The sequence below is a fragment of the Crocuta crocuta genome, unplaced genomic scaffold (assembly GCF_008692635.1).
Source record: "Crocuta crocuta isolate KB4526 unplaced genomic scaffold, BGI_CrCroc_1.0 scaffold80, whole genome shotgun sequence".
NCBI lineage: Eukaryota > Metazoa > Chordata > Mammalia > Carnivora > Hyaenidae > Crocuta > Crocuta crocuta.
This window is the reverse complement of record NW_027527559.1, coordinates 2,922,348-2,937,770: the sequence shown is the minus strand read 5'-3', so window position 1 is coordinate 2,937,770 and position 15,423 is coordinate 2,922,348. Positions and strand designations below refer to the sequence as shown.

The 15,423-nt window shown below is 46.6% G+C and overlaps 1 protein-coding gene and 1 long non-coding RNA gene across 4 annotated transcripts in view; both read right to left on the bottom strand.

Moving 5' to 3' along the window:
* The window catches only part of TMEM123 (transmembrane protein 123), a 44,702-nt gene extending 42,640 nt beyond the window's left edge, over nucleotides 1-2,062 (bottom strand). Inside the window, exons 1-3 of the mRNA XM_077770036.1 lie at nucleotides 2,057-2,062; nucleotides 504-622; nucleotides 216-328 (exon numbers count right to left, since the gene is read on the bottom strand). Coding sequence (XP_077626162.1) covers nucleotides 216-328; nucleotides 504-622; nucleotides 2,057-2,062 — 238 coding nt within the window. The remainder of the gene's footprint in view (nucleotides 1-215; nucleotides 329-503; nucleotides 623-2,056) is intronic.
* A 915-nt stretch (nucleotides 2,063-2,977) lies between these two features.
* Nucleotides 2,978-14,958, bottom strand: LOC144236103 (uncharacterized). 3 transcript variants are annotated; one of them, XR_013336412.1, is made up of 4 exons: nucleotides 14,836-14,958; nucleotides 3,913-4,366; nucleotides 3,201-3,284; nucleotides 2,978-3,056 (listed from the first exon to the last, which is right to left on the bottom strand). It is a non-coding gene; the product is annotated as an uncharacterized LOC144236103 (long non-coding RNA). The 3 variants fall into 3 exon arrangements; XR_013336411.1 differs by having other exon boundaries at nucleotides 14,840-14,958; XR_013336413.1 differs by lacking the exon at nucleotides 3,913-4,366 and having other exon boundaries at nucleotides 14,840-14,958.
* Between the last annotated feature and the right edge of the window lie 465 nt (nucleotides 14,959-15,423).

The following is a 15,423-nucleotide window of genomic DNA, read 5'->3' as shown; positions in this document are numbered from 1 at the left end:
GTCGTCGCCCGCTGGGCTTTCTCTTCGCGGGACCCAGCTTCGGCTGGGGTGGGGGGTTGTACAAACTCCTAGTTTAATTCCACGCGTAAGGCAGCCACGATGTCTACACAGGTGCAGCCGTCTTGACGCCTCTTGGCCTTCGGGAAGGCCCCGCATCTGTACTCTCCTAAGAAATCCCCGGAGGAGCTTGCCTGAGGACAGAAGCCATTGCGTACTGGGCAGCTCCTCCCCGACTCCATTTCGGTTCTGTAGGCCCGGTGCACTCTCCACGGGGGACCTGTACCCCACGCTGCCGCATCCTCGGCCGCCCGTGCCGGCAGCTCTGGGCCTGAAGGGCCCAGGGGCGATGGGGGGGGAAGCCCCAAGAGCTGGGGAGTGGAGCCGCCCAGGCCCAGCTCATCCCTTCCCTCCCGGGGGGCTGTTGCCCCCGTTCACATGGAATAACCTGTTTGGAACAGTTTTTGGCCAAGTCCCTTTTAAGCCTTCTGAGTGATTCCACTCACTTGTCTTGACTTGCAGCGACTGTAAAGTCAGCATTTTGTTCTTGCAAGAACGCTGAAGGGACCTGTAGGGACTGGTAGCCGAAGCGGGAACACGACAAAGATTGAGGGGGGCCCCTCAACTGCCATAGAAGACAGCAGGATCCAGGACCCTTAAAACCCCTGTGCGTCCCCAACCTACCACACTCTACACGCTGCAGATCTTTGGTGTCTGACCCAGATTTCAGGTCACAAAGGCCACCTCATTGCTTTTAAATGTCAAATTCCCAAAACCATGTTAGGAGGGATACTACTTTCTGATCTCAGCTAAGTCTATCAGTATGGATATCACTGATCGCAGAGCTTGGATAGGGCGCCCTTCCCGGCAAACACTCCCTAGCCTCTACCCTGGAGCAAGCCGTGCACATGTAGCTTTCGGTTACTCCACTGGGGAGTCTGGTGTAGGAATAAATGCTCTGGCGACTGCTTAGCATTGACCAAGCATTTCACAACCCAGGGTCAGCCTGTCGTTCCAGCCTTGGTTTGGCCGCCCATGGATACGGGAGCTTTCCGGTTCCTTGGCATTGGCACACGTCGTTTTCTCCTTCTGAAATGCCCCCTCTATTCTCTCAACCATCCTACATCTGAATCTTCCTTTCAGGATCAGTGTACTTGTACTGAGAATACAAGTACCTGGGAATCTGGGGTGGAAATGTGAACTTAGTTTCTCCTGGAACTGACCTTGACCTGGCTGGCCTCATATCTCTGTTGTCTGATTTCGGCACCACCAGCTTGGTTTTGGTAGTAACGGCACAGGACTGTGGGTAGCCCCACAGTTTCCTCTAGAGTGAGGGGGCTGAGGAAGGGCAAGGGAGTGTCCTTCCTGTCCTCCTGCAGAGTCCTAGGGGAGGTCCGCCCTCCCTGGGGAGATCTAGTTCTGTCCCCCCCCCAACCTCCCACTGCACCATTTGACCCTGGTGATGTGAAAAGTTAAAACAACAGCACAGGAGCCCTTGGCGATCTCGCTGTCCCCCACTTTCCCAGCCTCACGTCTGGATCCCTCTCTGCCACCTCACCGGACTCCTCAAAGTTCCGGGGCCTTCTGTGCTGTGCGTGTTAGCTCTTGCTCTTCCCTGCACCAGGATGCCTCTGACCTCCTCTCCTGGTCAGTTTTCAGTCACCTCTCGAGATTCCCTTCCTCTCTCTTCTCCCCAGACACCCAGGCAGGTTTTGGGGCTCAGATCTCCCTGCTCATACTCTGATCAGCTTGGTCACCCTCCTTCCACCCACTTCCCAAGCAGCCAGAGTATTCCCCTGCCCGCCACTTTCCAGAGCCCCAAATCATGGCCCTACACAGCATGGCCCCCGGCTGCTCTTCCGCCCTGTCCCCTGCGCTCTCCTCCTTCACTTGCTCAGCCCCAGCCTCCTTTTAGTTTTTTAGAAATGCCAAGTCGGTTCCCACCTCAGAGCCCTCCTGCTTGTCGCCCCCTCATGTCATTTAGCTCTCTGCTCATCTCAGAAAAGCGTTTCTTGGAGACCCCACCTGTTACACGTGTCTCTGTTGCCTCTAGTGCTACCGTCATTACGCTCATGCATATGCTCGGTGTTTCTCTCCTGCAGGGAGGGAGGACCCATGGGAACCAAAGACTGTCTGTGGACTCAGGTTTCTGGTTCAGCTCCCGTGTCGCTGTAACACAGCGGACACTGGTCGTACTTATGGCCATTCACCATCTTTTGAATAGCTTGCCTGCATTTCGATCTCAAATCCCCAGCGTCCTTTGCAGCTGGGCTCCAGGATGTGCCAGAGGCTCTGCCAGTCCGACTCGTGCACATGAAGCCTCAGTCCCAGTGTGAGTGGACAGAGGTGCCAGGCTGCCACAGAGCACCCAGCTCTGTGGATTCCAGCACAGCAGCGGCTTCGCTGACAGCCCTCACAGCCACACCCCTTCCCTGGGGGGCAGGGGACTTTCGGCCCAGTTTCTGATGCAGGCGTGGCACCGGTGGGAAGCTGCAGGGGACACGGCTTCTCACTGGACTCGTGTTGCAGGGTCATTATTCCTGGAGGCTGAGCCCCCGTCATGACTCTCCAACCCTGAGAGCTGCGCCACATCTCCAGCGCCCTCCTTTTCCGCCAGGTCAGCACGGCTCAGCTTTTCTTCTCCCGTCTGAGGGCCCTGGCTCTATCCAGTTGCATACGCCTTTGCCCCGGAAGGCTGTAACCTCCACTGGATCCTCTGTCAATGCTGAGTGCTTACAGTGTGGCGGACAGTGTCCTGACGGACGTGGCAGTCTCGTGGCAGGACAGACGCGTAGGCAGAGTCTAGTCTCTGACACAGTGTGGTGGATGCCACGATGGGATACGGACAAGGACACACTGGGACGAGGGTCTGTCTTCCTGTCTGTATCTGTGAGTGTAGCGCCCTTCCTGTCATCCAGAAGGCATCCGATGTGTATTTGTGCGATGAAGTTGGTGTGGACATAAACAGGGCAAACTCTGGTACTTTTCTCCCTCAGTGATTTATTTTCCCCCTAACATTCTGTATTTTCCACATGCCTGTGTCTTAGACTTCAGGTCACCTAAGGATGAAGCAGAGATTTGGACCATCATTCATTCATTCATTCATTCATTCAATCATTCAATTCCAAAAGTTTACTGAACACAGGTCATGTACCAGGCATGGTGCCAGGTGCTGGAAATAGCAGCAAACAGCACAGACCTACCTGCCTCCTAAAATGACAGACCCCAGTGAGTGGTTGCAAGGTGCATTGTTTCCAGATAGGAATGGCAGAGGCTGCTTGTTACATCTGTACAAAAGACACAGAGAATTCATGTCTTATCACTGCAATTCCTTACATCCCACAATTTTTACTCATTCAAAGAAAAAGAGGTAATAAAAGAATGCTCGTCTGATTAGATGTGAGCAGGTAACTGCCTTCTAGCTATGTATAAACCATTCTGTTGATAATTCAGTATTTGCACGAGGAACGAATCTGAATTTTCCAGGCTTTGAGACCGTGAGCGAGCAGCTAATAAGGCAGTGGGAGGACTGAACAAAAGAGTGTGAGTTGGTCTGTGGCCATTTCTGTCAACTCCCTGTTAGCAGACTGACAGCATGTGCCTATGCACGGTGATTAAGTCTTCACAGGGCGAGTGGGTTCTCGGGGGCTCCTCCCTCTTCTCTGCCTCTGCTTTCTTCCCCTGTGTTCTGAAGCCCCTACTCTACTCACACCTTCTTCCTCCCCGTTTTTCATTTTTCCTTCATGTTTCTTGCCCCAGAGTACAATTAATTCAAAAGGTCTACTGGGTATCTATTTTACATTCAGTGCTCTGCAGGAATTTTGCATCAAGACAAGAGCAAAAGTAAGAATACAAGAAGCAAAACTCAAGTAAAGGTGAAGATCCAACAGCAGAGAGCCATCAACTCCTGCACACCTGGGTTTTGCTCCCCAAACAAGAAAGTTCTGGGCATACAACAGTTTAGAAGGAGTGACTTCTTCAGAAGGGAGTGGGGCGCTGTCTGAATCCACACACTCGTCTGGGGGAGAGGAGGTGGTGGTGAGTGTTCGGTGTGTATTCCGGGGAGGACCATGTCCTGTCATGAGGACAGGAGGAGGGGGAGATCCGAGGTCAGAGGCCTCAGGTGGTGGGCACGGGAACGCCCCCGGGGCTGTTCCACCGGTTCGTCTCAGCTTGTTCATGGGCTCTTCTCTGGACGAGGCCACAGGGACTCCGCTCACTTTCCTCTTCTCGTTAACATCGCTGCCACCTCCCTGCTCTTCGGTGCCCTTCCTTCCTCAGGCCTGCATGCGGACACGGTCGCGAGTCCCCAGGCCGCTGCTGCCAGCTGTGAGGATCATAAGCACTTTCCAGGGCAAGAGTTGCAACACTAAGCATGATGAAGAAATTGACAAAAGATAAAATAGATAAGATAAGGAAATTTAAAAAACCTGAAATAAAGTTCTTACAGTTTTTATTTAATGTTTACTTATTTATTTTGAGAAAAGGAGAGACAGAAAGCAAGCGAGCGAGCGAGCGAGAGAGCGAGCATCCCAAGCAGGCTCTGAGCTGTGAGAGCAGACCCGATGTGGGGCCGGAGCCCACAACCTGTGAGATCATGACCTGAGCGGAAACCCAGAGTCAGACACCTCACTGACTGAGCCACCCAGGCGCCCTATAAAGTTCTGACAGTCTTGACCCCTGCTCAGTATTTCCTGTCTCCCGCCGAGAGAATGGAGGAATGGGGCTTAGCTTTCATCCGCTCTGTGAAAGTTTGAACAACTCAAGGCACGCATGTGCACGCACACACTTGGACCCACTAGAAGGAGGCGCTGTGCTGAGGAGACAGCAGTGTGATGAGGAACAAGCTGCTGTTACTTTAGGACTGGGAGTCCGGGGAGCCTTCTCTAAGAAGGTAAGGGTCAGGATGAGGCCCTAAAAGGAGCCCTGTGAAAAAACCAGGGGAAGTACATTTCAACCACACCTGGTGAGTTGGGAGAGCGGAGAGGAACCCACTGTGGCCGGAGCTCGGTGAGTGAGGGCAGAGAAGCACAAGACGAGGGGTGGGGTTTAATTTAGATATGATGGAGAGCCATTTCAGAATTGGCAAAGTGACATGTTATGATGTATGTTTTCAGGAAAGACTATACCAGGGGCGCCTGTTGGTTAATTGTCCAACTTCGGCTCAGGTCATGATCTCACAGTTCATGGGTTCAAGCCCCGCATCTGGCTCTGTGCGGACAGCTCAGAGCGTGGAGCCTGCTTTGGATTCTGTGTCTCCCTCTCTCTGCCCCTCCCCTGCTCTCTCTCAAAAATAAACATTGGGGCGCCTGGGTGGCTTAGTCGGTTAAGCGTCCGACTTTCGCTTAGGTCATGATCTTGCGGTTCGTGGGTTCAGGCCCCACGTCGGGCTCTGTGCTGACTGCCAGCTCGGAGCCTGGAGCCTGTTTCAGTCTGTGACTCCCTCTCTCTCTGACCCTCCCCTGCTCACGCTGTCTCTCTCTCTCCTAGAAATAAATAAAACATTTTAAAAATAAACTTTTTTAAAATTTAAAACTACAGAAATTAAAAAAACTATACTAGCTGCTCTAGAGCAATGAGAGTAGAAACAGGGAATCCTGTACAGGAGTGCTGATGCATAGGGGCACATGTACCCCAGTGTTCATAGCAGCACTCTCAACAATAGCTAGAACATGGAAAGAGCCTAAATGTCCATCAACGGACGAATGGATCAAGAAGATGTGGTTTATCTATACCATGGAATACTACATGGCAATGAGAAAGAATGAAACCTGGCCACGTGTAGCAACATGGATGGAACCTGAGGGTGTTATGCTGAGCGAAGCAAGTCAGGCAGAGAAAGACAGTTACCCTATGTTTGCACGTATAGGAGGATTAGGAAGAACTTAACGGAGGAACATGGGGGAGGAGAAGGGGAAAAATAGTTGGGAAGAGGGAGGGAGACAAACCATGAGAGAATCTTGAATGCTGAGAACAAACTGAGGACTGATGGGTGTAGGGGGGGGAAGGGGGGTGATGTGCATGGAGGAGGGCACTTGTGGGGATGAGCACTGGGTGTTACATGGAAACCAACTTGACAATAAACTATGAAATTTTAAAAATGAAACGAGAAATCCCATCCGGAGGCTGTGTGATGTCTTGAACTTACACATAAGTGGTGACAATGGAAACGGCAAATGGGTCTGGGATGTGGATTGGGTGTGGAGTCAGCTGAATGTGGCAGCTGATGGGAAGAGAGATTAAGGCTGACCCCTAGGTTTGTGGCTTGAACAACTGGGTGGGTGGTAGTTCCACATCCCACACCCTGGAATGGTCACACGCACTCTTGGAACGTGGTCTCAACGCCCGTCCGTCATCTCTGAGTCCCTGAGGGCAGCCTCCTTCCAGAATGCGGGCAGAGTGAGCCACAGCAGAACCAAGTTTTGAGGATCATGTGTTGGCGTCTCCATGGTAAGTGGTGCTCCGTCTGGGCAGTGCTGGGCCTTACCGAATCCCACACTCACCTAGGAGAAGTGCACTTTGGGTATCACCTGCAGTGACAGCAGACAGGAAGTAAGAACTATAGCTGAAGAGATGAAACTGCTTTTTGGAGGATCATTGCAATGTTGGGGAAATTATACAGAAAGATTCCAACAAAAGCCCCCTCTGTACCAACATAGAAGAGGAAAAGAATATGATTTCAGTATTGGGTAAGCATTATCAGGGATAGCATGGGCATAAGCTACAAGTGACTATAGAGTCTGGAGACATTTTCACGTAAAATTATACAGAAAGTAGAAGAGAGGCAGGAGAGATGAGACGACATACCCTGTGATGGTCTCATCATACCCGAGAGAGACTGTGAGCTACTCAGAGTGTTTACACTTTCAGGAGCCCCAAGACTCTGCTCTGTGAGATCACGAGTTCAGACCACTTTTACCCGGTCTGCTGTGTCCTCAAGGTGACATCCTGAAGAGGGGACGGTGGGTTGGCAGTGGCCTTCTATCTCAAAGAACATTCATCTTTTTGCCTTTACAAGTGACCACATAATTTTTCCAAAGACCTTTCATGTAGACCATCCCAAATAAGTAATACATGAGATATGAGAATTTCATCATGTAATAAAAGGGAATACATTACAGGCATTTGTGATTTCTCCCTGCCCTTACCCCCCATGCCTAACTCCTTCGTCCCCTTCCAGGAGAGAGGCTGAGTGTGCCAGCCCCATGCTGAGCCTTCGTTATACAGAATCAGTGACCCAGGAGAGCTCAGCCAAAGAAGCAAGAATGGATGCCAAGATGACGCAAAGGGCTGTAATTTATTTACTGGAATGAAGAAGCACTAAAAATCCAAGGAGGGAGAAAGAAAAGCAAAACCAAGAACTACAGGGACGAAGTTCACAGAATTTTTGGCGATGATTTTGAGACCAGGGCTTTGAGTAACCTGTGGGCTGGAGATGCCCAGGGAGATGAATGGGGCCAAGCAGATGAAGCACTATTATGGTTACGTGCTGGATTCCACTCAGTATTCTTCAAGTTAGGCAAAGATTCGGATGACATTTAAATGGCCTGTGATTACTGCTAACTTCTTACATGGAATGGTTACTCCTGATCTGAGACTCAAGGGGTGTTAGCTTCGAAGGTGATGTGAAGTTGGCAGGAAGCTTCCACAAGTTCTTTGCGGAGCACCACTGTAATGGCAGCATGGAGGAAGGCACAGAAGAGTATAAGCTGTGCCCAAACTTTTGAGGCTCTTATATTGGATACATGAAACTTTTCCATATGACATGTAAGAAATAACAGACCACCGAAAGGGGTGTCATAAGACTCTGAGGGCTGCTGAGTTGGTAGGAGGGTTCACCTGTGGTTTTTGGGTGTGAATGGCTATTTTTCCTGTTCTATCTTTTAAGCTTGGCACCCCCAAATTGTAATAATTTTCTTAAACTTGAAGATTCTACATTTCCACCATATGAACCAAACAGAAAGCACTCAGGGGTGAATAGTTATTTTTCTGAGAGTTCTCTACATAATCTTTTTTTTTCTTTCCACTTTTGTTAATTTGCCAATTTTTCTAAAACTAAAATTTTTGCTTTTAATGTAATATTTTTAAGCCCTTATTTTAGAACTATAAGTATAATAACGATAAAAAATGTGTCTATGACTATTCTACAGTTGGGCATTAGGTGAAAGATAAGCATGATTTAATCTTCTCTTAGAGCTTAGACCTGAGGAGGAAAAGAATAAAATTCTATGATGAAGAGCAAAATCCAGAACGTATTCCAATTCTTTTCTCCAAATGTTTTAAGGAGTCTCTTTCCAATGGCCCAGTCTTTGTGCAGACATTGCTGCCATGTGCCTGGTCATATGACTTGTATCTCATTGGAGTTCACCTTGGAAAGAGGACTGTACTGGGACTCAGGGTATTTGCTTCCGATCTCAGCCCTGCAGCTGACTTGCTGGCTATCTAACCAGTTTTACCCTTGATTTCATCATTGTAAAAATAAGGGATTTACATGCGTTGCTGGTCAAAATCAAAATGGTGCAGTTGGGTGGAAAACAGGTTGGCAGTTCCTCAAAGGGTCAAATACAGGACTAGCCTATTACCCAACAACTTTACTTTTAGCTGTATGCTCAAAGGAATGAAAAATGGACTCAGATATTTTAAAGCCAATATTCACAGCATTTTTCACAGCACTGAAAAGTGGAAACAAGTGTCTCTCAGCAAAGGAACAGATAAACCGATGGCGGTATCCACACGGAAAATGTCCGACACTCAACTCCCGATACCAACAAGCAATGCTCAGGCACCAGCTGTGTGCGCCACAATTTAATTTACCTCTGACACCACCTCCCTCGGGAGGGCATCAGATGGCACAGGTGAAGGGTTCAGTTCCCCCACCCCCAACACACTTCAGGGGCCGGCTGCCAGTCACCCCGGTGCTTCTGACTGGCTGTAAATCAGAGGTTCCCAAGGCCTGTCCTTGGGTTTGATTAACTTCCTAGGGTGGCTCAGTGAACTCAGGAAACCCCTCTGGTCACTGGAGCACTGGCTTACTGTAACAGGACAGAACTCAGGAACAGCCAGACAGAAGAGATACGTGAGCAAGGAATGGGGGCAGGGCACGGGGTTCCGCCCACTCCAGGGCACCACTGTCCCCCAGATCTCCACAGTGTTTACCAACTCGGATGCTCTCTGAAACCCTTTCCTTTCTGGGTGTCTATGGAGGCTTCATTACATAGGCGCGGTTGATGTAATCATTGCTCGTGGGGCCTTGTTTTTACCTACAGCCCCTCTCTCCTCCCTGGTGGTCAGGGGCTGGGACTCCAGGCTCCTCTTCCTTGAATCACGTGGCCGGTTCCTGGTTCCCCTTAGCAACCAGTTATCTTGCTCTAGTGACTGAGGGGCTTTCCAAAAACCACCTCATTAACATGACAAAAGACACCTACTTCGGAAATTCTGAGAGTTTTAGATGCTGTCCTGCTGAAAAGGAAAATGAAGACCAATATGTGTTTCTTACAACAGACAGGGTGCCTGGCCGGCTCCGTTGGTAGGACATGCGCTCTCGATCTTGGGTTGGGCAAGGAGCCTACTTCAAAACACAACCCCAATACCCCACACTCTATGGCATATTCTTCAGCCGGAAAAAGGAATGAAGTTCTGAAACATGGATGGACTCTGGAAACATGTGAGGTGAAATATGCCAGACGTAAAAGACAAATAAATACTATGTGATTCCAGTTAGTTGAGTACCTCGCTGAGACAAGGGCACCCGGACAGAAGACAGGCTGGAGGTTACCAGGGGGTGCAGGACGAGGAGTTATTGTTCAATGAGTACAGGATCTCTGTTGGGGCAATAGAACATTTTTGGAAATAGCTAGTGGTGGCGGCTGTACAACACTGTCAAAGCAATGAATGCCGCTGTGCTGTGCACATCACTATGTTATATATATATTTTACTACGGTAAAAAATGAGATATTTCTAAACTATCTTTGAATTCTGATGTTCTAGAACACCACAGCCGAAGGGCTCATGAAAGAAGAGGGAGCCCATGTGGGTCACAAAGGACGTGTTGGAATGAGTCCCCTCCACCCCGCGAGGACCGGGAAGCCCAAGCACGGCAAGTGGGAGACTGCGGGCCAAGCCCACTCGGAGAGGTGTTTTCTTTGGCTTTTGCAGTTTACCAATACAACACTTAAGGTTTTAAATAATTAGTCGCTACAATGTAAAACCTGGGGTTACTGCAATGAAAAATTCTCATGTCTGATTCCTCTTGAAATGTCAACAGATGCAGTAACGTCCGGTCCACCGCCCCAGCTAGCTGGGGACCACGCACACTCCAAACATCCCTCGGTCTGACCTTTTCCCAGGTGGCCTCATCGAGGTTTCCTGCTTGGTCACTTGCCTGTCCTGTGGCATTTGAATTCGGGGCCCCTCGCATCAATCAATGCTCGGTGAAGGGTTTCCGAGAGCCCTACACTTGGCTTGCCAATGTTTTAAAAGCGAAGTCTCAGAGAAATTTTCTTTTTCTTAATTTAGTTCCTTTCACCTCATCTACCACACGGAAGGACAGTTCTGGGCGACCACAAGGGGTTTTAGTTTTCTGTAACTGACACAAATACATTTGAGTGATCGTGTGAGCCTAAAGTTCTACAGACTCCTTAAAATAAAGAGATTATTCGTGCATGAAGTCTCTGAAGTGTGATCACTGCTTCCTTTAAGATTCAAACATTTTATAACAATCTTTAAAAGCCTCCTCTACTTTTACTGGGTTTATTTTCTATTCCAAAAGGAGTCATAGGTATCACATCAAAGTTGAAACACAATTTAAACAATACACAGAAGTCTGTAAAAGTCTTTCCTGTTTGACCTCCTGAGGGGTAACCACAGGTGTTAGGTGTTTTTCTTTTTGGACTTCTATTTGTATTTGTATGTTTGTTTTTGCACACACAGGTATGCAGGGATTTGTATGTGCAATTATATGAATGCAGAAACATGGAACATATGTCATTTTTCCATAAGAAAAGAATTACACTGCAGTTACTGTTTCACAACTTGCTTTTTTAACTGGACAATATATTGTGATGTTTCCATAGCTACACAGAGAGATATGCTTCCTTCTTTGTGATGACCATGTGGCATCAGAGCATGGGTGTAGTTTATTTAAAATTAATTATTTTGACAGATACCTAGGTTATCTCTGATTTCTCTGAACTTAAATTTATGGCACTGTGAGCATCCTTCAGTCAGGATCCTGGCAATATGGAAAAAGTGATTTTGAAGAGTGTATTCTTAGCAATGAGAGTATTCAGCCAGGGCATATGTGTTTTAAAAATTCTGATCAGGATTGTGACGTGCACTTTAAAATCTACATTCTCACTCTTGCTGACACTGAACTTTACCTCTTCATCTTCTGCCAAAGTGATAGGCAAGTGATGGAGTCTTGTTTTGTTCATTTGCATTTGCCTTTTTATTAACTGAGATGGCACTCCTTTGGTAATTTTATTAGGCATTTGTATTTCACCTTCTGGGAACTACCTGTTTACATCCTTAGTTGCTTAACTCGTATTGGAGTTATGTACATGGAAATATATCTCTAGATCTACATACTAAGAGAGGTTTCAAAACCCAGCTCCTGACTCGGGAGAATGTGTGTGCTCGCTCCCGGACACTGCACCCGCTTCCTCTTGCTGGGGCTTGTAGATGTCTGACTCACTGGTAGGACAAGTAACTTCTGTTCTTTTCCCAGAACACCAGAACAGCTAGCTTGGTGTGGTGTGTAATTTAAAAAGAAAGAAATGAAATTTCAAAGGTCTCTCGCTGGCCTTTAGAAGATCATAATCGAATCCTACAAAATGCACATGGGAGCACGTACAACAAAAATACTACAAATCACTTGTCTTTGATCAGTGCTTTGCAGTCTATGTTCTTTTGATAAATAAGACATACAATAAATAATGAAAAATTAGGTAGAAAAGATAAGCACCACAACATCATAACAGGGGCTTGGGGGAAAGAGAATTAAGTTGGTGGTGTGGGGACTGATATTGCGGAACAGGAGAGAATTCCCAGGACGACAATGCAGAGGTGGAAGGCAAAATGGGAAGGACTTTTGCGGGTGGATGAGGCAGAACAAAAGGGTGAGGGTCTATCTGGGACAGAAAGAGATTTCCCTATGAATTGAGCATCGCATTTGGAATGTCTGGGAAGTGGCCACAGCAGTGAAGAATCCTCTATCAACTTTCCTTCCTTTGACCCCTATATTCCTGTTAACTCAATCCTGAGGTTATATTATAATTTTTTTAAAGCTGGATTAGCAATACTATATTGGTCAAAATAGGCTTTAAAGCAAAGACTTGACAAGAGACAATGAAAGTCACTACATGATGATAAAGGGAACAAGAGGATGTAACAATGGTAAATATCTATGCACCCAACATGAAATCATCTAAATACATAAAGCAAATATTAACAAACATAAAGGAAGAAACTGACAGTAATACAATAATAGTAGGAGACTTTCATGCCTTATTTACATCAATAGATACATCATCCAGACAGAAAATTGGCAAGGAAATAGTGGCTTTGAATGACACACTGGACCAGATGGACCTAACATATATTCAGAACATTCCTATCCCCAAACAATGGAATACACGTTTTCTTCAAATGCACACGGGACATTCTCCAGGAGAGATTGCATTTTAGGCTATAAACCAAGTCTCAATAATTCAAAAAGACTGAAGTCAGACCACGCACCTTTTCTGACCACAATGCTATGAAATCTGAAGTCAACCACGAGAAAAATCTGGAAATCCACAAATACATGCAGAGTAAACAGCACACTACTAAAGAATGAATGGGTCAACCAAGAAATCAAAGAAGAAATTAAAAAATACATGTGAACAAATGAAAATGAAAACACAATAGTCCAAAATCTCTGCAATGCAGCAAAAGTGGTTCTAGGAGGGAAGTTTATAATGATACAGGACGGCCTCAAAAAATAAGAAAAATCTCAAGTAAACAACATAATCTTACACTTAAAGGAGCTAGAAAGAGAGAACCAAACACAGCTCCAGGCTAGTAGAAGAAGAGAGACAGAACAAAGGGGAAAAGAAAGATCCCTCCCCTGTGAAGTAAGCATGGATGGCATGTGGAATATTTGGAAGTGACTGTCGCAGAGAAGAATGCCCTATTAACTTTCTCCCTTTGAGCACCGTACTCCTGTTAACTCAATCTCAAGTTTTATCATAATTTTTATCAGCCACATCTTTTTACTGATTTATATTGAGTTTGAGATGAACAGACCTCTTCTGGTGTTTGCAGGTGGACTTGTCTGTGACCGCCAGAGGAAGATGCCACGTCTGAACCATCCTGGCTGGACACAGTCTCAGCCACAGCAACATCCATGAACTCACTGATGCCTTCGTTCGTCTGTTACAACATTCCAAAGACAGGTAATGCCCACCCACTCTGCATTAGGATGGTGCCCAGTGCTGGGGACACAGAGGTGAGAACGTCAAGTTCCCTTCCTTGTGGAACATGGGGTCCCCCGCGGGCTGGGGTAAGGGAAGACGTAAGTGCCTAGGTAGCTATGACACACAAGTCACCTGGTCTCAGAGGCAACATGTCAGAATCAAAGTTGCTTGAGAGCCTCTGGGTCTTCTTCACTCTTGTCAACGAGTGCTGGCCTTGCTGGGCTCCTGGAACTCAGGGGCTGGTGAGGTGAGCCCCCGAGGAGGCTATGACTCACGGCCTCATTCAGGGTGGCCTTGGTCTTAATTTATACTGTAGTTTGTTCTGTCTGTTCACAGGTGAGTTGGCTTCCGTGGAAGAAGGAAGTTTTACTGAGGCTTAAAATGTTGTTTCTTACTAACTAGATGGCTTACGTGACCCTCTAGCATATTAGAAAGGTGCTCTGGCTCTAAGGACAGTGGCATTATAATCTAACAGAGTTAGACACTGGTTACTTCTCCGAAGGTACTTTTGTTCAAATTGCCTTGTTTTGTATGGTCTTGTTTTGTTGCTTGTTGTAAACCATATATGTAATGGTAACAAAGTATCTAATAAACATTTTAACTTGCTGGGTTTCTATGTTAAGAAAATAACTTGTATTTTCCCCATATCAAATAAAGCAGATACTGTATTTATAAAACACCAATGAAAAAATTCTGATGTGAGGATTAAGACAGGCGTAATGAACGACACTGTCATTAAGTGTCAGGAGATGGCCTTCTGGCCTCATTTCTGCCACTTCTAATTGTGGAACCAAAGCCACAGACATACAACCCTAGTTTCCTCTTTGGTGAAATGAGAATGAGGAGGATAGATATAGATATAGATATAGAAATTTATAGATATAGGAATTTATAGATATAGGAATTTATAGATATATAAATATATATAGGAATTTATAGATATATTTATTTACATAATATATATATATAGGAATTTATATAAATAAGTATTTATATAAATTCCTATATATACATATAGGAAACGGCTTTTTTTTTTTTACGTTTATTTATTTATTTTGACAGAGCACAAGGAAGGGAGGGGGAGAGAGGGAGGGAGGGAGAGAGAGAATCCAAGCAGATTCTGTGCTTTTAGCACAGAGTTCAATGCAGGGCTCAAACTCATGAACCATGAGATCATGACCTGAGCTAAAGTGAAGAGTCGGACATTTAAGTGACTGAGCCATGCAGGCGCCCCAGGAGGACTTATTTGACAAAGGAGTGTCTTATGTCCCATCCAACTGCCAAAGACTACAGCAATGTGGAACCACACCCATGAATGCAGGGGACACGAGCACGTGCTGACCCCAGAGACGTGAGGCTGTGCATCTGCCCCGTTAAACATACTCACTGCGTCGTCCAACGCCTGATTCTCCATCTGACCTTCCCTTGTCTGCAGGCATCAGGGAGCCCCTTAGTTTCTCAGAACTTCAGTTTCTTCAGCCGGGATGTGAAGATAATAAGAGTTCCTGTGTCAAAGTGATGTTAGAGAGAAGAAATGAGATAATTCACAGAAAACCCCTGCTATTGCGTCCGGCTCAGCATGTGGTCAGTGTCACTTCTCTCTTCACCTAAAATACTAGCTAAAACACCTAAGTACTAGCCTCCCTACGCTTCCTAGGAGCTTTCTGCAGCCAGTGAGGCTCAAGCCACTAGGATTATGCAAAAAAGTTACTGATTTATAAATATTGTCACTGACAGCTGCCAGGTAGCAATAATTATCTTAATAATTTGGTCGGAATTATAATTGTAATGAAATAAACCCAATATAGCTCTTATTGGTGGCAGGCCATGTTCTAAGAATGTTACACATATTGACTAACTCCATCCCCAACAAGGAGGGTACCAGTATTCTTACCCCGTTTTTATACATGAGGAAGTGCAGGATACCAGGCACACAGCTTAGTGGTAAAGAGTACTTGAAGCCAGAAGGTT